The sequence below is a fragment of the Oryzias latipes genome, chromosome 1 (assembly GCF_002234675.1).
Source record: "Oryzias latipes chromosome 1, ASM223467v1".
Lineage (NCBI taxonomy): Eukaryota > Metazoa > Chordata > Actinopteri > Beloniformes > Adrianichthyidae > Oryzias > Oryzias latipes.
The window spans coordinates 18,489,173-18,510,103 of record NC_019859.2 but is presented as its reverse complement, the minus strand read 5'-3'; the positions used below and the strand labels follow the sequence as shown (position 1 = coordinate 18,510,103).

The window sequence follows — 20,931 nt, the reverse complement described above, 5'->3', positions numbered from 1 at the left end:
GTGTAAAAATGAAACGAAAGAAAACCTGTTGTTTGGTTGCCTGATGTCACATTTTATTAAACTTGAGCAACTTTCTTGTTTTTTGGGCTGCTGACTTTTTTTTCCTCTAACAAAACCCTGAGTGAAGGAGTTTTTCCTTTCCTCCAATCTGTTGATTCACAGCCTGCATAGATGGATTGGACCTCCCCTCTAGTTTCAGGTAGTTGAGAAAGACAGGAACTTTCTTTCCTCCGCACACCTCCTTCCCCTGTCTGAAACACCAACACAAACTCACACAGTGTATTAACGCAGCTCGGCTCAAGGTGCTCAGACTCTCTGCTAATAACACCATCTAGAATTCACGCCCTCCAAATAGGTTAATGTGTTTTTGCCCAGAGGGCCCTATCTACCTCGACAGGAGAACTCTCTCTGCACTCCTATTAAGCCAGAAGACTGCCGCCTATTAGCTGTTTTGGGGCTTGAAGTGAGAAGGTGAGTACAGACACAGATTTTGTGTTTGTGTGTGCAAGCTGGTCTGCCTCTGGACCACAGAGCTACTCTAAAGGTGTCACAACCTGAGCTGCACGCTGCACTGTGTTAACTGGTGCAGGAGAACAATGTTTTGGCCCTTGACAGCTTGTTAAAGACTTGACTGTGCTGTCTACAGGGTTGTGTAAAAACACACTGCAATAGAGCGCTTGTTTTTAAGCACACATACACTCACAAGACTGCAAGAGAAGAGAGAAATGCTAGAATGAAATGTGTGGGGAAAGAAGCAAAAAATTATGACACAAAAAAGTATTAGTTCTTTTATTTACATGTGGATTTCTGATTATTTTTCTCAATATCTTGCTTTTGTCTTAATAAATTACTGTTCTATTTGTAAATGTTATATTCACTTTAACCATTTAACTTTTTAAGTAATACATAAACTCAAATTAACACAAGTTTTTTAATCAGTTCCAAATTGAAAATAAATGGGCAAAGTCAGTAATCTCTATGTAATTCATATCACAGGCAAAAATGCCGACCACATGTAGTTTTTATTTTCTTTTTCCAATGTTTTTACATTTCTTAAAGCGCAAAGAAATGCATTTCTTAAAAAAAAGGGGGTTCCTGAATAGGTTTAGATTTGTATTTTGTGCTTTTTAAAACATTAAGTTATTGTCCAATAAAGTACAACTTCAAATGATGTTATTCTCTCAGAATACATTTTTAAAAATGGGCCAGGGGAAAACTTTAAATAGATTCTAATTTGCAGAAGCAAAAACTTAAATTGTAGATTTTATAAATTATCTTTTAGAAGTCATACTGTTTTAGCCTATTATCCATAGTTGTTTTGAATATAAGAAGATATGAATGGCAGGAATACTGACATTCAGATCAGGAAGTATCTTTGTCATAGCTAAGAAAATTTCTGACCGTGCAAGAAATTTGATTGATATCTTTTGCAATCTTTTTTAAAAGAAAAATAAGAACTATAAAAAACTTAAAAAAACTGTACAAACTCAGATATGGACGGAAACAAAATCATCTCTTTTTTTTCTAAACTGCAAATATCATATTTGGTACAGAAATAACGGATCGCAGGGAATCTTTAGCCTCCTGTGAAGACCAAAGAAACCAAAATTAATCAGTAACAAGGGTCCTTCCATTTTCTCCCCTTGACTTTTTCTATTTCTCTTCGGCTCTGAAGCTTTTCCAACAACCAGAAGCCTCGTCAAAAGATTTAAGTCCTTTGCAGAGTATAGTTTGTCAAAAAACAAGTTGTGTGATTTGAAGGATCTTATTTATACAATTAAAGAAAAGCCAGAACATCAGCTGCTCACTGTTGTTCATTTTTAATGTCTTTTTTTGCCACCAAACTACATTTTTGTTTTAAATAAGTAGAATGTACTTAAAGTGATTAAATGTCTACTTTTAAAGCCACAAGACAGAATTTGGGATGCAAGTTCAAGAGAAGTTTTATGTGATTTTGGCTTTATTTGTCAGCCCCAGATTCTTTTCATCTTTAATTTCCACTGCTGCTTCTCATCAAACACACAGTTGTCAATGTTTCAAATAACAACAGTGGTTTCATTCTTGTTTTGTTTTTTTGTTAGCGTTCCTTTTCTTCATCTACTCTTATCAACTTTGACTTTGTTTTGTTGTGTTAGTTCACAGAGCTTCTCATTACCAGAAAGCATCAAATGTTTAGAGTCAGCCTGACCCCTAGTGGTCATGCAGACCACCAACTCCTGCACAGCGTCTCCACTTGCTTTTCGGTCACATCCAAAACCACAAAATGAAAACGACTATAAAACTTGTATAAGTTTTGTTCAAATGAATAAATCATATGTTTGGATGTTGTGATTGGATTTCGCAAACACATGTCCTGAATTTCTGTGCAGAAAGAATTGAAGGAGAAATGCCTCAGGCCTTCATCGCTGGTCTGTCTCCATGTAAAATACATCTGTATTTAAGCAGACTGACCCATTATTCATAATGATACATGTCAAGATCAATAAAAAACTGTGCATAAATGTTGAGCCAGATTGCGCTCCATTCGCACAACTGTGCTTTAGCGAGTCTGGATGCGAAAACAATAATACAAACACTAAATATGAATTAGCGTGCGAATCATCCTCATGCATTGAAACACTTATTTGATTAATTCCATGAATGAATGACTGCACGTCCGCAGTGAAATAGATCTGGCCAACTTGGAGACAGCAGAACTAATTAAATGGATAAAAAATATCTACAGCCTTCTTGGACTATGTAAAATTAATAGTAGACCAAAGAACTTGCCTCATAGCCCCTTCATTCACTCTGAAGCTCTTTTGTCTGCATTGTGCTGAACTTTGAAGGGGAGATGAGGCTACATTTTCGTGGTAGTGAATTTATATTTCTGAGCTTTGTGATGCAGTAAAGTTTTTATTTTATTTTATTTTGTGAATTTATCTGCAAATGGTGTTAAGGTGTGTGCAATGATTCCATTTATGTGTGACTGTGAAAGTCTATTTGACTTAAACGTCAAAAAGCTTAATTGCACAAGCTGTATTTTTCTAAGTATAAAAAAAGAAGCGGTGTGGAAATATTTACTACTTCTTCACTTTTTTAATTATTCGGCGACTTAGATTTTAAAAAATGAGCAAGCACTGCCAAGATTTTCTATAAAATTATCACTTTTACACTAGGTTTTCAACCAAAATCAAACAGGACCAAAACGAAGTTATGTTTTCCCAGTGTGAAATACTTGGAATAATAAGAAGGAAACAGACAGTCTGCTGGCAACTGTTGTGTAGCCAGGGCCCCGTCTGGCTTTATCAAGTACAAGATAATGCTGAAAAACCCCAGCCGTCCAAACGACAGTGGAGAGTTTCCTGATCTCCATGCAGATTCTGGCATCTTTACTTAGGACCAAATCATTACACTTGAAGAGAAAACAAGCTATTTTACTGATCATCGGAAAAAAAAATTGCATGTTCTTATAATAAAAACAGGACATGATAGAAATCAATACAAAAAAAAACCAGATGCTAACATTTTTTTTATATTTTCTTAAAGTTTGAAAAGCAAGAGTTCACAGCTGGTCAACTAGAAAAAAGCTCTTTTAATCAGTAAAGTTGGTCAAAACGAGATCAACGGAAACATTTTAAATAATAACTTTCAAAGGAAAAAATAAAAGTAACTTTCAAAAATAACTTTTAACTTGGCATTCAGAACTGTTTCTGACCCTTTGCTGTTTGCTTCGATAATTTAAACAGAAACAACACAGACTGAATTCTAAAGACAAACCAGCATCTATTTCAAGTGAAAGAAACAATTTACAGCCATAATTGTTAAATATAGAACGAAGAGTGAAGTATATTTCATAATAGTCACTTTGCATCCAACTGCTCACTCAGACCCAGATTTACTGGACAATGACACAGCTGACATCTAGAGCCACCCCCCCCTCGTTTCTATAAATATGACAAACTGGGTCAGGCCTGCTTCATTTCAGTCTAGGACAGCAGGGTTTGTTTGTTTTTGTTTTTACCCCAAATTCTAGCAAGCTAAGTTGCATTAATTAGAGACAAGCTGATTAAAACCATGACCAAAAAAAAACACTTTTATTTTGAAAATAAGAACTTGTGCACAGGTTTGTGTGGACAGTGGTTGCATGCAGTGTTTATGAAGATTCACAACTGTAGGAAAATGTGTTTGTTCCATAAAATCCAGCCCTTGTGCGATCATATTCATTTGTAATTGACAACAACAAACATCAAGCAACTTTTGTTCCTTACTCTGTTGTTGTAATCCGTATTTAATTTTTTTAGACTGTTTTTATGGTTTTCTGTGACTCCCCTTTTTTATATGTAAGAACTCAAAGCCTGCACATGAAGACAGTTTTATTGTCTTCAGATAATGCTATTCTGCCCACCACCACCTCAGCAAGAAGAAATATTTCTATGCAATCTCATGAAAACATGCTCAATGATGGGGAGTTTTGTTTAAGTTTGGTGCATGTGATGCTTTGTGCACACTGACTTTTATTATTTGGTCTTTTTTTATGTCTACAGTGACCTGGAGAGACCTGAAAGACGCTTGAAATTACATGTATTATTAATAATGCTGGCAGTAAGATGAAGAGTGATGTCCAAGCAGCATCAGCAAGTGGATCAAAACATGATTTATTACCTGGTGTGGAGTGTAAGTGTAAGTGTTGCATCTGAGAATTTTATCATCCATTGATCTAAATGGTTTTATGTTTGATTTAACAATTAAATAAAACCTTGTGACAAAGCCAGGGTTCATGTATTAGAGATGTGCAAAGATACGAGCCCATTCATTCTAAAGTCCTTTTTAAGTGAACTTGGAGCTTGGCTGCATAAAAACCTGTCATAAAGTCCACAGATGTACTGTGTGAAATCTATACAAAGAGAAGCTTAAGCCCAGAATATGCCGTACATGTTTCCATGAAACCCATTACAGTTTGGCTTGGTGACTAGCACCAGAAGCTGTGTCCTCGCTGCAGGAGACCAACTCCAACTGCAACAAATAGCCTTTATCAATATGCCTTCAAAGTGTTGCCAATTAGGCTAATTGACCTGATCAGGCAAAACAAGAAAAGGGCACAACCTTTCTCCCGCTAAGAAAGCCGGTTCAATGACCCAATAAGAAAACCACCTTTGGGACCACTTGTGCACAAGCCTCTGCAAATAAACAAAAATAACAGTTGGACAAGATAAAAAATAAAAATAAACCACTCTTAGCAATCCACGATAGGGTACAGTATCCTGCTGCTTGTTTTTATGGAAGAATGTAAAAAAAAAAAAAAATAAATAAACTCCAACAAGGAAATGCTTTCATAGATGTAGGTCTTTCAAAATAATGACTAACAATTCTGACAGTTTCCAATGAGGATTTTGCACATTTGGCCAAACACAGGTTACGTCCCAGTCCAAAGTATCAACAAATCCAAAACTGAGTTGCTACAACAATCATCGGGACTACTCATACCATTTGTTTCTTGGTCGCTGTGATTGGTCTGATTCATGGAAAATCTATCCTGCCTGTAGAGACTTCCCACATCCCCATTACCTGGACCTGAGAATGGTATTGTCCTGCTGTGAGCGCAAAACATCACAAAGATAATCGTGTTATCAAGGCTCTATCAGTATCTGAATTTTAACAAATATGTCTCAAACAAGATGAAAAAGGGGTCTGTCTGGTCTGTTGTTAAAGTTGAGTGTTGACTTGAAATGTGGTCCAATGAGACAATCCAGATACAAAACAAAACACCAAAATATAACTTATTTTTATTCAGCATTACTGATCGAAGTCACACATTGCAATATTTAAAAATCAGCATGTTGGTGGCGTAAGTAAGCCAGGATGTGAATCTGACAGAATGTGCAAACACCACCATCCACTGCGCCTGCATCAGCATACTGTATGTAATCTCTGGATGTGAATTGTAAAGGAGTGTTTTAAGTGGAGCCCTGTAAGGAGGGGAAATTAACCTGCCGTTGCGTTGTGGATCTAGTACAAATAAGTTGCTGTGAGTGTGCTTATAGCACAGCCAAGAAGTGATCAATCAAAAAAACTGAAAGACCAGACGTAGACTTTTTATAGTCACTCTGATACACAAAGTTACAGGTTACCTAAGAAACGTCAGCATCAAAAATGAGCCCCAACTCACATTGGGTAAGTTTGGTCAGTTGGTTTTGCTTAACAACAAAGTCCAAAACATTTCATTTGCCATAGTTTGGTTTTACACTCTGCAGTTCTTGAGAGGGAACCAAAGAATGAACTGAAGTGGACTTTCCCTCCTAAAAACTCATACAGTTGTAAAAGCTGCTCATTTAGGGAAGTGTTTCCTGAAAAATCAGAAACGAAAAAAATGTTTGATTGAAGTTCAAAGAGGGATACATCTAATTATTTTTGTGGCTGTTGTTGCTCTTTGAGAGCTAAAAATACTGCTACATGGCCAGGTTGGTCTCAAACATTGACTGTATATGAGATCTGGACCAAGTGAGAGTGACGTGGTCCATAGGAAATGGATCCATGGATCAGCTCCAACGAAACAAGATCAGTTCAGTTGACATGCTGGAACTAGAAGTCGTAAGTAAGCAGTGATGGCTCCAAATTGGTTTGAGTCATCATTTCTATGGCAACCACTCTCACTAATCATGAGTGAGCTTGTTGGAAGTCCACACCCCTACCACTTGAAAGCGAGTTTGGGTGAATCTGTCAATCAAAAGCTTAATAACTTGCACTACAGCAAAAATATCATGAAAAAATAAGATTAGCAAGAACATGTTAAAAAAGGTTGATACAGAATGCAAGGGGGAGAAGTCAGACAGTCCAGTTCTCAGATACAGTCAACTCAGTCATATACTGAGCACTTTATCCATTTTGAAATATAACTGTAGTTAACACAATTCACCACCAGAGGGAAAGCTTGAGAGCATATCTGCTGCACATTTTAAAGCAGTGGCAAACCCTGCCAACTCGACTGGCCTTGACCATGCACTTGGGAAGCCATCATTTATTTTTGGAGCCTTAGGCTGCGAGGCTGCTACGAGTCTGGCAGAGAGTGAGGAGGGGAAGAAACGCAGACAGAGGGGTTAGCAGAAGCAACCCGCACCATCACCAGTGACACAAAAAGCATTGTCCTGATTTAATGGCTGTGAAGTCTTGCCTCCCTCTGGTCCAAAGTGCTGCTGACGCTTAATTAGGACAAACATCCATTCAACGACACACAATAAAGCCCACGCATGCACAGGCGCACTTCAGGCGCAGCCCTGCCAGGTTTCTTAAGCAGCTGAGAGGAAAGATGTTTCAATCAAACTCTACCGTCACTGGAGATGAGTTATTAAGACAGAACAGCTTTCTACTGTAGCCTCACACAACATATTCACTCTTTGTCTAATATGGGGGCCATAAAGTTGTCTCCGGGTTTTTAATGTGAACAGTTAAATCTCTTATGAGTCATCAGGAGGAATCAGACCGACCCATGGTGTGTGATTCATGAGCGCATAGGGAGATGTTTCTGTAATGATAAGATTTAACTAAGATTTAACTTAACGGCAGAATTTCTTTTATTTTAAGTTCACTGACTTTTAAGATCCAGCAGCATTTACCACATTCATATTGAGGCTACTAATTAAACATATTTTGTATTGATTCTAATTTATTTGATTTTTTTTTTTTCTTTTTTTAATGGACCGGCCAAGATCACTGACTGCCTTATTTAAATGTAGACACAGAGGACTGCTGACAGCATTAAAACCTAACAGGTTGTTGGCAGTCTTTAAATGCAGCACCCAGATGAGCCTGTGTCTCCTTAGCACAAGTTTCTGATTATTTTCCATGTTAAAATAGATGGAAACTATGCATGAAAATGACTCTTTGCTCAGACACAACCTCATGTGTAAGCATCCACCGCTCAATACAAGTAAATGTCAAAATGTTTTCTTTCATAGTTTCACAGCCAAATGTATTTTAATGCTCTTCCCTATTATGTGGAAATGCATATTTCTTAATTATTCATCTTAAGGCATTGAAGCACCCCAGTCTTCTAAATTTTTTATTCCTGCTCAGCTTCAAACAGGAGAGCTTTGAATGAGGGACCCAGTTTTGGGGTGTGGGAATTGCTGCAGGGTGAAGCTGAGAGGATTTTTACTCTCCGGGCTCCTTTCTCTCTCTCTCTCTCTCCCTCTTTTTATTACAGCAAAGCAAAATTACAAATCCAGGTCAATGTAAAGGAGTGAGAGGAAGTCACCACCAATATCTGCCACAAGATGGCATAAAGAGACTAAAAAGGCAATCGGAATATGAAAATCCACAGGGTCATCTAATGAATGGATGAACACAGCCTCTCTTTACCATCAATTTGAAGGTTATATGGGCTTTTCTGAAGATTATCACATCACTTGTCGGAGCAAACATCCCAAAAAGCATGATGTAAGACTGTGTTTCATGTTTCAGCTTTTGTGCTCAGTTAAAAGCCCTTTCCTATCAGCTCTCATCATAAAAGTCTTCAGCTTGTCTCGTCTTTCAAGGCTCAACTTTACATGTGTGTTGCCTGTAAAAGCTGGCCCTGCGCTTCCACACGCCCTTTCCATCAGGAGTGTCTGTGAGTGTGTCAGCGTCTCCTCATCACTTTCCCGGTCGGTCATTAAAAACTCTCAGAGTGACACGCCCACATAAAAAGCATCAGCCGCCAACCTGAGGAAAGTCACTTTAATTTTAATGGCCTCTTGTTTCCGCACTGCACAGTATAGAACATTATACCTTCTTCATCTTCCTCTTAATATGTCATGACACGTAGCTTCTTCACGTGCTGCACATTACTTCTTTATCTGTCCCGGACACGTGCACCCAATATAGACCTAACCCCAGCCAGAGCCTGAAAGGCTGTAACTGTGTTTATGGCTGCGCCCTGACTCGGACGCTGGCCACGGGCCAGCTTGTGTTTGTGCTCAAAGAGTGTTCTTGTGATCGGTAAATGGATGTTTGTGTGTAGCTGAGTGTGTGAGCCTCTATGTGACCCCCACCACCACCCCGATGGTGTGATGGGCCCAAGTCATAACTCTTCTGCTGGGCTTTACCCTTGAACAATATCACAGACAGTCTGAGTGCAGCGAGTCAAACTGCAAAGCTCCCCTCTATAACTCTGGACACACAAACTGAAAAGACCTCACACACACACGTATAGATAGGATTTTTCAGTGCGTTTCTTACACACTGAAATGGTCACAAACACAAGGAAAATACTGCTCTGTGGTGAAGACCTGGTGGGATTTCTCACTTTTGTGGAATTTAACGGACTTCCACTTTCCGGATCGGTCTCAGTCAATGAAAATGTTGATTTCAGTGCGGCTTTACCGTCAATTTAAAAAATCATCAATGAAATCATTTAAAAAATCATTATATTCAATAGCTACATATTCGGCACAACCATGCGTCAAAGTTATAGGATCCATGTTAAAAATTTTTACTTCTGCGATTCTCCTTATTTCTTAAGATTGTTCATTTTCAGCCACCAGCTGACTTTTTGAAGATGTTTTAAGAAGAAAAAGTATGAAATTGCAAAGAAAGGGGCTGCAAGGTGATGTAGTGGTTAGCACTCTAGGCTCACAATGAGAAGGCACTGGTTCAAATCCCAGCTGGGACCTTCCTGAGTTTGCACATTCTAATTTTGAATGTGTGTCCAAATCATCATCAGGATTGATCGGGGACTCTAAATTCTCCCTGAGGTGTAAATGTGAGTGTGGGTTGTTGTGTAGCCCTGTGTCACACATTTGCCCAACAACAGCTGGGATAGGCTCCAGCAACCCTGTGACTCAAGGGTTGCTGGTTGAATGTGAACATAGTGTAAATAAAATTGGATTTGAGCTAAATTCTTTGAAGTTACATTTTATAACCTTTAGAGAAAGACCAACCTCACTGGAGACAACAATTAGAGAGTGAAATAAATAAATTGCCCTAGCAGTGTCACATACAGGCATGATATAGTTTTACATATTTAAATACAAGATCTTGCAGGTTTCTGTTGGTTTTCTGTTATATTTGGTTCCGATCACCTTCACAATCAGTTTTTTTTTTTTCATGAAGACAGCATGAGAATTGTGAGGATCCTGACATGCAAGTCCTGAACCCTCCCCCTCCCTAATTTTAACAATTAATTTGACAAATAAAGTAAATAAAAAAAGTTTGAAATGTTTTTATGTTTTGATCACTTAAGGGAAAATGCAACATCTAGTTATTAACCTTTTCAATCATTTGGAAAAAATTGTTTTATTTATTTTATGTCAAAATAACATTTCAACAAAAAAATGAACCACTAAAACAATGTGAAATGTGTGACAGAAGCACGTTAGGAGCAGAAGTCCTGAAAATTTTCACCCAGTGACACAGCCACCGCCTGTGGATCAATCGACTCAAAACAGCAACAACCAAACTGATTCATTACCATTATTTCCATTTTGGGTGCTTTCCAACAACACTTCACACCACCTTCCATGGCAGACAAATTGGCAATCAGAACAGCCATGTAATGGGGGCTAATTGCCTGAGTGTAGGGTTACTGTGTACTCCATGCAAATGTGCTGCCCATTGTTGTGTGACTTGGCTCACAAAGACTCCTCTAAAAACAACTCCTCTACCTCAGATTTGTTAATTGTTGTTCACAAGCTCTAATGAGCTTGCCCTAAAAATTTTAGCCTTTATACAAGAGATGCCAGGCAACCACTGCTGTTATCCCCCCCAAACTTAAAAAAAAAAGTTTAAATTCCCTTGAATTTGTATTAAAATATAATGTATAATTTAGGAAGCTTAAACTCAGAATGGTTTTCCCTTTTAGAGTTTAGCAGTACTATCCCATAATGAGTAGTTAAAATCAATTGACATCTAATAAATGTTTACCAAAAGTCTGAAAGTTTTTCCTTCAGTTTTCTTGTACCAGATTTAAACCAAAACCACCAAAATGTAGAACATCACATGACTTTGCATGTCTCAAAGCAGCTTCTGCATCAGACATATGCAATTAATTACAGCTCAAAGCATGACAAATGTGAGAAAATGTCAATGAATAATCATTTGGAAAAAAACTACATTACTTTACAAAAAAGGGATTGTTTTCTTAGAAAAATAAAAAACAGAAAAAATATCATAGTACAAAACGTCTTTGCATAATCTGTGTTCACTCAAAACCCTGATAATTTTCTCAAATTTGATTTTATTCTTTTGTTTTTTTATGTTCGTAAGGGATTTTATTTTTATTAGTAACATTATGAAAATACATTCTACAAATAGTGAGCTGCATCCTCCGACCTGATTGTGTTTGTTTTGTTTGTATTTAAATTACACTTCATTAAGGGGTTTTCTGAATTTCACTCACACATTTTTCATGTTATTATTATTGTTGTTAATGTATTGTTTTAGTATTAGAATGCCTATTTTATTGTATATTTTATTTTTTATTCTTTTGTGTTGTCTATGCTGCTTTTGTCTCATAATTGTGTTTTGTCTAGACACACACATCATGTTTTCAGTGAAATGCATGACTTGGATGTATTTTGATGTGGTGGCAGAAATAAAAGTTGCATAAAAAAGGTCATGTAGAGGTCTCTTAAATGGTCCCTAAATTCTATCACCAGTCAGACCTACTGTATATTCTTCTACTCAAGTTTTACCATAAATCTACATTTTTTTTAAACATAAAATTATATATTTTACTTAAAACCCTTTTAAAAAATGATATATTCAATAAACAGAAAGGTACTTTAAGGTTTAGATGAGTTGGTGGAGTTCATCAGAATCTTTGGCCTTTTTCTTCTTTGAAAAATTCACATCAGAACACGAACAAAGCAGTTTGGCCCTGTCACAGCCAATAACACAATACAGTTAACTTTAGTAAGCAAGTGTGTTTCCAAAATAGACCCTACTGTTATGGGACAGCTGCAGTCTTTTGTATTTGAGGTTCAAGGACTCACATGGAGCGACTCCTTCCTGCCTTAGTCTTAATAAGTCTAATACTGCATTGAGATTTCAACAACATAAGACTGGAATCATGCCGCTCTCCAGCCTCCAGAGGAGCACCTAGTTACCCTCCTCTAACCTCACCATTTGCATCAAGCTGCCATTTGGAGCCAAGAAAAAAATCACAGAAGGCTCTGTCCATGCTGGGAATAGAAAACGCTTTTAGATAAGTGGGTCAAAGGTCACGATTCTGGCCAAGGTTGACTGTCCTCGGGGGCCAAATAAAGAGCCAGCAGTTGCAGAGCAGCACAGGCCCTCACACTCAATTAGGATCAAAAGAACCATCCAACGTGAACCGGGATTAAGGCTTTTGGAGAATCAGTTGAGGAATTGACAACCTGGTAGCTCCAAAAAAAACAACTGCAACTCTTTCCTTATATCATCACAGAGAATTGTTCTTTTGTCCTGTTCAATTCAGGCTCCAAATGATTGTTATTACTCTGAAAGAAGTTTGTTTATTCTACTTAAACCTAATGGGACCACAACCCAGCCGGCAGACTGAGGTCAACCTAAAGACATGACAGTCTGCCAGGGAGAGGTCAATGGTGCTCAAGTTCACATTCACAGGCAAGAGAACATGCTCCTCAAAAAAAAAAAAAAAAAAAAAAACAGGGGGGAGGGCATTATTACAATGCAGTTTTAACAATTTTTCATCCTGTTTCCTTCAATATTTGATCCAATAAATCCCCGTTTTAATAAATAATTTTTGTTTTAGTCAGGCAGATTTTAGGGACAAGATTGACAAAATGATGTATACTTTTTTAATTTTCCGTTGCATTTGATCCGGACGAAAAAGTATTCTAAACAGATCTGAATCATTTAAAGACCCACTCCGATGCAAATTCATTGTGTTTTTGGGTGTTTTTAACCTGTTTTTGTTTCATTTTTCTCGTGATTTTAAGTTAAGCTTGAAATTGCATTTACTCTAATCATTAGGAATTAGTAGCACACAAAAAATGCCGTTGGAAAAAGCTTTTAGTTGTGACGTAGAAGCTACAACGGCAAGCCACAAGCTTCCTGTTCCCATCTGTCCTAGTTCATCCACTTGTAGACAGCTCCATCGATGCACGTCTTCATTTTCCTTGTCTGAACCGGCATCTGGCTCCAACTGTATACGACTGGATAGCTCCGATATCGCTCGCCCTTTTTTGTTGCACCGGTAATGTTAGGTTGGGGCTATTAGGAGCTGTAAGCTAGCAGGGGAGAACATAAACAATTGGATGATGGAAAGTTGAGGCAGGCTACCTCTGTGTCAACAGTCCCACCCACACCTCAGAGGACCGTGTCTGATGAACTCCTGCTGCTCTGCAGAAACTATGTCCTAGAAAACAACACAGGGTTTTGATTTTAGCCACCAAAAAAAAAAAAACATCATAATCACAACTAAAAGACAACTGGGAATGCTTTTACAATAGATCAAAAGATCATCAGAGTGGGACTTTAAAAAATAAATAGTCTCATTGCAGGGATTTAATAAAGGAAATAACTAAACATTTCATGAAACAAAAGTCCACAGATTTTCCTCTTGTCCTTGTCATCACTGATCCCCAGTGGAAATGCTAGACAGTCCTGCTGCAGCCATCCGTCAGGGTCAGATGCTACTCCGTTTTCCTCTCCCTCCTTCCAGTGCCGTCTCTGCTGTAGTTTTGTGGTTCTGACAGGTGGTGGTGCTGGAGGACTTCTTCCCCCCTCAGCTTTTTTTCCCCTCCACACATAACAAGGCCATCACCTATTCTATCCTCCTTTGTCCTCTCCCTTCCATCACTCACCTCCCGTATGTCAACAATGAGCCACTGCAGCATCCAGCTTTACCCTCCTATGATAGGCTGAGTGCAGACCAGGGCGCCGACACAAACAAGCCCGGACAAAGTAGGAAAAGGAAAAACAGCTATGTAGACTAAAAGGGGCCAATCACCATTTAGCCTTTTCTCTGTGATGTAATAGAACAAATCCAGCGACTGCAAAGGATTCCTGTGTGCTAAAATAAGGACCGATACATCAAAATGCAAGATGAAGCGTCTGCATCATTTCAGAATGGAAGTTTTTTAAGGGCAGCACGTGGTTAAGTCGTATAATTGCCATGAGGTCATGATGTCCCTAAATGATATTAATTTGCTTTCTGTTGAGGCCACACGCTCAGCAGCTCATTTATGTTTTCAGTGGGTAAATATTTGTCAGTATGAAGGCTCACTAGGTGCTGTAACGATTCCTTAGGTTGCTTTGCACACAAAGCTTCACTGTACAGATCACTCTGTGCCTGTCTTCCTTTGCGTCTGTCTGTGTAGCAGCTCAATGCCCCACCACTCCATATTTTCCCTTCAACCGCAGCACGCCAGAGTTTGATCAATAATGTGTCCTTCATTCTCAAGTCAGGCCTGACCTTGGCAGCCTTTTGTCTCATTCTAGGGGCCAGAGTGCGCATGTACAGGTTGGAGAACAAGGCTTTTCAAAAACTGAAATTTGACCATTTGAGGTAAACAAACTGCCTTCACAATAGTCTTCTCATCAAGAAACCGGCAAAGCACATATTTATTGGCTTCTTATCTCAGAGTATTGAGGTGATTATAGTTTTAAACTCTGTTGTTGAGGCCAAACAGAATTGGAGAAAATGTATTTTCTTGGTAAACTACACAGCTTCACTAACTTTCAGAGGCTACAGCAGAGAAGCCAAACAGAACAAAGGAACACTATCAACAGTTGGTGATGGAAGTGCTCTGCATGTTTGAAGGCATAAAAAGGCTTTAAAATGGAGACTGCTGCAGAGGCCAGTGGGAGTCGCTCTGACAGGTCCGCTTACATGTTAATGTGGTCTGACACAGCCTGCAGGTGGCACCATTTATAGATTACTCCTGCAGTCACATGTCATTCATTTATATGCATTTGCATTACCTGCAGCTCCTTTCACAAAGAATGTCTGGAATAGTGCAATGAAACGAGCAACAGGTTACTTTAGCCTGGAAAGACGGTGTGGGACATATATTCATTTTAGATATTAGAACAAAACTAATAGTATCCAGCAGAGCTGCAGGATTACATTATTAATGCTCCATTTAAAAAAAACTAAAAAATAAACACTGGATAATTTGCCTTTTTAAAAATGTGAGCAAGAAATCAAAGATGATATCTAAGTATGAAACCATGTGTACACAAATGCACTAAAAGTGCATTAAAATCCATTTAAAAAACAACACACTTTATGGAATATTGTTAGATAATTCTCGTTTTTTTTACCCCAAGGCTGCAGAAAAGCTGCTCCATGGAACAGTACATCAACTTAGAGAGTTCTCTATTCAAGTTTGAATAGACAGACAGCACAACACAGTTCTAAAAGACATGAAACTTCATCCTTGAATGAGCATCAATATTTTGTTGTAATTTATGAAGAATAAACATACTTCTTTATACTGCCTGGACAAAGTTCACATCATGCAGAATCTTTAAACAATTTGCTTTATTATAACAAAACAAGACAACCCAAATAAAATGCATCAACTTTAAAACTTACAAAAAAAAACATCTTGCAGAGCTTTATCATTTTAAGAACTGAAAACTTCCACATTGACTAGTATTTAACAAAACAAAAATATTTTGAACAAAAGGCAATATCCATCACACCTTCCTCTTCTGGGTGCTGATGTACAGAACTGTGAGGAGAAGAGCAGGAAAGGGAGCAAAGTTAGTCATCAACTTTAAAAATTTTTTTCTATTTTTTCAAGGTAAGAAAAATTAGATCAAAGGAAAAATACTTTTTTTTAAGCGCAAAAAGCCTATTCTACCATCAATGGATGATTAACAGGGGTGTTAGTAAAAAACATCGTTTAGACGATATATCACAATATTTCATTTGGCAATACTTGTATCGATTCAAATGCTGTCAGGATGATGTTTAATTATTTCTGAGCGTCCTTCAGCGTCTGACTTTGTTTTCCACTTAAACCTCCGACAGCTAGTTGGCAGCAGAGCACACTGAGCCTCTTTGAGCAGCTCTACACCACACAAAACAGGAAGACCTCAGCTAGAGGCAGCTTAGTTTTTACTTGGGATGGTACTGAACCGAAACTCTGTGCCATGTTGCTGCCAGTAACATAAAATTCCGGTGCTTTTTAGTGAGCTTAGATAAGAACGAGTGAAGCAGCTTCACAGCTGCTAATGCACAGAGCAGCAGCCAAAATGCTGTCAGCAAAGCGGGCCAAAGTTCTGCAGAACCTCCCAGCAATAAATTCTAGTTTAGCAACCTGATGGATCACAACGATGTGTACAACGGTCTGAAAAAAGGCAGACATCGTGGCGATGACCTTTACTTCTGCGTGTGAGAAAGCGGAGCTGCAGCGGTGCAGACTGTGATGTAAAGAAAGCATCTTCTCCACATTAAAGCAACTTTCCTTCACCCTGTCATGCTGCCTCATCATCAAACATTATTGTTTCTGGAAAGAATTGGTGTTTTTTTTTTGTTTTTTCCCACCCTTTATTTTTGAAGTACCGTTCAGGCTCCTGAACCATTTAAAAGAACCGGAGAAGTTACATTAAGCAATATTGAAAATCGCACTTTATTCCTCAATCATACTTTTAGAACCTTGTTGGTTAAGGCTCACTCATTCTTTTTTTTTCTTATACTGAAAAATATTTTGTTGTGGAAATCAGACAATGTTGAATGTTCCCTATCCATATTTTATGTTACCAAAATAAAAGCACTCTGAATTTGCCTGGGTAAAAGCAACTTGTATATGAGATACAGTTGCAGTGCTCAACATTGTGATCATTAAATGGAATTTGACCATTTTTTTACAATGAAAGACATATTGAAATTAAGTCAGATATTTTTCTAAGTCATTTTCTTTTTAAAAAAGAAAGAAAATGTGCTCCGGTACTATATAAGGATACGCATCGTATCGTCAGACTCTTGCCAATACACACCTCTAGTGCTTAGGCTGTCTCTGCAGATGAAGTAGTAACATTGGTATTGCCCTTATATAATTTTTTTGGATTTTTGTGTTGTCCACACATAGGAATAAAGTGTGTTTCTTTAGAAAATAAAAGGACAAAAAAGAGAAAGCTTACATCATTATGTAAGGTTTCCTTGATTGTGTTGTGTCAGAATATGCTAGGCTAGCTCTCCATTAGTGGTTAACATTTCAAACAAATTTCAAATATTCCCCAAACACAGATTTTGTGTACCTAAAGATGAAATCTCACAGCAGATGGTATAAGTTAGTGAAAGAATTTACATTTTTAAAGGTAAAGTGAAATTATTTACTGCAGTTTTAGAAATGCCATTTACAGATGTATCCAAAGTCTTTTTTTTAATATATTTTCCATATGCAAAAGAAAAAACTCAGATAAACTGGGAAGGTGATAGTTTTACCTTTTAAGACCCGAGCTAATATTTGAGATAACCCTCTACACATAGTCACAGGGCCCCAGTTAAGCAAAATTAACAACTGTGGTAATATGTGATGTTCGCACATGTGGACATCAGGTCTTAAGAGGTTAAAGATATTTTAGCCAGCCCATTCTATTCGTTTGCCTCCTAAACAATCTGCATCTGATCGTTTTTGTGTCACACCTATAGATCATCCTGCTTCGTACTGCCTTAAACCTTTAAAAATTTGTGTCATTACTGTCCATTTGGTTAAACCAATATAAATCAATCATGCACTTAAAATTGTTAAGATTCATTTCTATCACTTTGAAACGTTCCTATTAGCAAAATTGTCAACTTTTTTCTAATACTCCCCAAATAGTTTTTTGTTGGTTTAAGACATGGGTAGGCAACCTGCGGCTCCGGAGCCGCTTTCATCCCTGTGCTGCGACTGTCTGTATTTTTGTAAAATACCTATCATGTTCTAAGATTGTTGTAGAGCCTTTAACACCGTCGGGTAGCGCGAGCGGTCAGGAGGAAGAGCGCAGCGTGAGCACGCGGAGGGGGCGTGTCTGCACATGTGAATACTGACCAGAGTCTGGTATGGGATGGAAAGTTCTTCTATAAAGACAGTCAGCGGTAATCTCGTAGGGGCACAAGATCAAGGTTGTGTAAAATGGACAAAAGATCAAAGGAAACATAAGGCTCATAAATAATTAAAATAAATAATTAAATAAATATCCTGACAGCATTTTGAATCAATACAAGTATTGTCAAATGAACTATTGCGACATTTCAAAAGCAAAACGCTTTATTTCTAACACCCCTTGTGTTGCGGTTCCCTGTGCTTTCATTTCTGTGGGAAACGGCTCCAAATGACTCTTTGAGTGGTAAAGGTTGCCGACCCCTGGTTTAAGACATGCATTAAATCTATTTGATTAGGCTACTTTTACCTAATCATTTCTGCAAAGAAACAACTCCAAACCACATCTCTCTACCATAGTCACCTAAACTTGACCAATAATTCCAATTTCTTTAAATGAGTTCTTAGGCATGCCTTATGCAATGTAAATATTTTCACCATATTTGCATGTTTCAGACATACATCGCTGTATTTAAAAATAAATTAAAACTATGATGAATAGGTCAAATATCATTAACCAATGATTTTGGGTTATTTAACTGACTATGCATACCTACTATTCAGTGTAAAGTTAAAACATATAATCTAAAGGCATACCCCCTTGACTAACGTCATTATGTGCAGAAGGCTTAATCAGTATTTTTATTGTAAAAATGTAACCTCTTACCATTGTTTCCTCTCAGAAAGGCATCCCCATACTTGTTCTTGAGCTGTCCATTAACATACTCTTCTGTCTGTTCAATGGCGATGTTCATGTAACCATCCAGACAGGCCAGAACACCTGCATAAGTTATAGCAAACAGGAACAAAGTTTTGGTTAAAGTCTCATTCCTTAACAGACATTTAGAAATAACAATAAAGGAGAACCGTGCGGCTGAGCCTGGCACGCCAGGTGTTTTACCTCTGTAATCCACACCAGAGTTTAGTTTGACCACCACTGGTCTACCAATTATCTGCTTAAGGAAGTCACTCGGCGTTTGTTTTCTCATACTCATCTTGCTTGATCTGAAAAATAAAGGTTTTTGTATATTAGCCTTTTAGTTTCTTGTGCTAGCATCGCCATCGTCCTCCATGATTAGTTTTATGTTTAATAGCGTGGATTTAATACATAAAAAACGATGTTTTATTTCCGCTAAAATACCACATAAAAAGCCCAACTCTCATTTTTTCCAACCACGTGCTGAACTACAGAAATAAGCATCAATGAACAAATTAAATCACTGAGCAAGCGGGAGACGTTAGCTGCTACTGCTAGCGTAGCTAACCATCTGGCTACTGACGGGGTTAACTGTCTAATGTCTGTAGAGATAATGCCGGAGGTTCTTTAAGATTTTCTAAACAATTGTATCTGCAATGTAAATAGGCTAAACGCATGTTTGCTTTACAAGCAGAGGTAAATGGCTTGGTTTACATTCCACTCACCTGCTATTACGTCTAGCAAACGACTGTTTTCAACGACACCCGCGAACTACCCAATCATATACGTGCAGTCTATGGTAGCCGGCCGTTGTCAAAAATATCGAAATCGCATTAAGTAGCAAACGCGCTAAATTTAGAAAATCTGTTAATAATAATAATAATAATAATAATAATAATAATAATAATAATAATAATAATAATAATAATAATAATAATAATAATAATAATAATAATAATAATAATAATAATAATAGAACTGTTTACTGTTTTCAAACCATTAAACTCTTAACCGGCTTTTTTCTAAAGCAGGACACATGTCAAGACATTACATTCTAATTTAAGTCCTGTAAAATAAAATAAAAAGTTCAAAACTACTTTTTTTTATGTCAACACCGGTTGGATCAATTCACAATTTTTTATCCCAGAACTGAAGAGTTTAGCATATTACGTTTTTGCTGCATGTTGCACCAGTTGCTATTCATTGGCAAAGAGAGCAATAATTAGTAAGGGTTGTTTATAGGCAAATGTTAGGACTTAGAATAAGGCAGTCAGAGGAAGTTATTATTGAGACCTGAAATGTCAAGTCACATGCCTGTTTCAGCTGAAGAAACATTTAGTACCTTTGGACAATCTGTAAAGGCTTGAATCTGCAGAATAAACCTGTTAGACGGACAATGTTACAACCTAACTGGATGTTCTATGGCTTCAGCAATTAAACAGTGAGAAAAAAAAAACAAGTGAGCAATTGATCGAGCTCACTTATGTTTAATAAGCTGAGAAGGCCACCAGGAGAAATCCAGTTAGAGCTGGATGCATTCTTTTGCTGGGATGCTTTTAACATTTATTCACATAGTTTGGATTTAAACAAGTCCTAAACTGTGTCAGAGATACACAACTCACAAAGGGCAGAGCAAAGCATTTGATTAATCATCATTAGCTGCACTAAAATCAAGACAAATTAAAATTTGGAACAGTAGAAAACTTCATCAGCCAGCAAAACAACGCCAAGAATGAATGCCACACAGAAGACCGTGGAACAAGCAGAACATGCAAAGAACTGCAAACATTGTTGGATTCAGTTGAGGTCAAAGCGCATGATATTTTACACTTTCTGATTGTGACAATGTATTTGTGAAAACCTATCAGACAAGAAAAATAGAAATGCTAAGATTAAGTATTTGTTGTGTATAAAAGAAGTTTAAGTAGTTACAAAGTTTATACGGACAACATTTGGAGTAAGTTCAGTGATGAGGCAATCAAAACCACTACTTTATTGTTTTTGATGTTCTCACTGGAATGTCTATGAATAAAAACATCAAGGAAAGTTTAAAGTAATATCTAACACACTAAGTTTGACTGTTTTATATATGAAATATGGCGATCCGTTTTTGGACAAAGAACTTCCGCTTTTGCTAGGTCATGAAGATCAGCAATCTTGAAACTCTAAAAATCATTTCTAAAATAAAAACAAAGTGGTGGTAAGATATCAGAGCCAGTGTTTTTCTTTTTATTTAGG

General features: G+C 37.5%; 1 protein-coding gene across 1 annotated transcript; it reads right to left on the bottom strand.

The window, feature by feature from the left end:
* Positions 1–15,426: 15,426 nt before the first annotated feature.
* On the bottom strand, positions 15,427–19,506 carry lsm6 (LSM6 homolog, U6 small nuclear RNA and mRNA degradation associated). Its single transcript, XM_023957618.1, has 4 exons — positions 19,419–19,506; positions 18,898–19,001; positions 18,664–18,777; positions 15,427–15,638 (listed from the first exon to the last, which is right to left on the bottom strand). The coding sequence occupies exons 2-4, from the start codon at positions 18,989–18,991 to the stop codon at positions 15,604–15,606; spliced, it is 243 nt and encodes an 80-aa protein (XP_023813386.1). The 5' UTR covers positions 18,992–19,001; positions 19,419–19,506; the 3' UTR covers positions 15,427–15,603.
* Positions 19,507–20,931: the final 1,425 nt, after the last annotated feature.

What these genes read in the sequence shown, in the direction of transcription:
- lsm6 (XM_023957618.1), bottom strand. Translation starts at nt 18,991, where the DNA reads ATGAGTATGAGAAAACAAACGCCGAGTGACTTCCTTAAGCAGATAATT. An exon ending in CTCTGGTGTGGATTACAGAG is followed by an intron (nt 18,778 to 18,897) that starts GTAAAACACCTG and finishes TAACTTATGCAG; the next exon opens with GTGTTCTGGCCTGTCTGGAT. An exon ending in CTTTCTGAGAGGAAACAATG is followed by an intron (nt 15,639 to 18,663) that starts GTAAGAGGTTAC and finishes TTCTCCTCACAG; the next exon opens with TTCTGTACATCAGCACCCAG.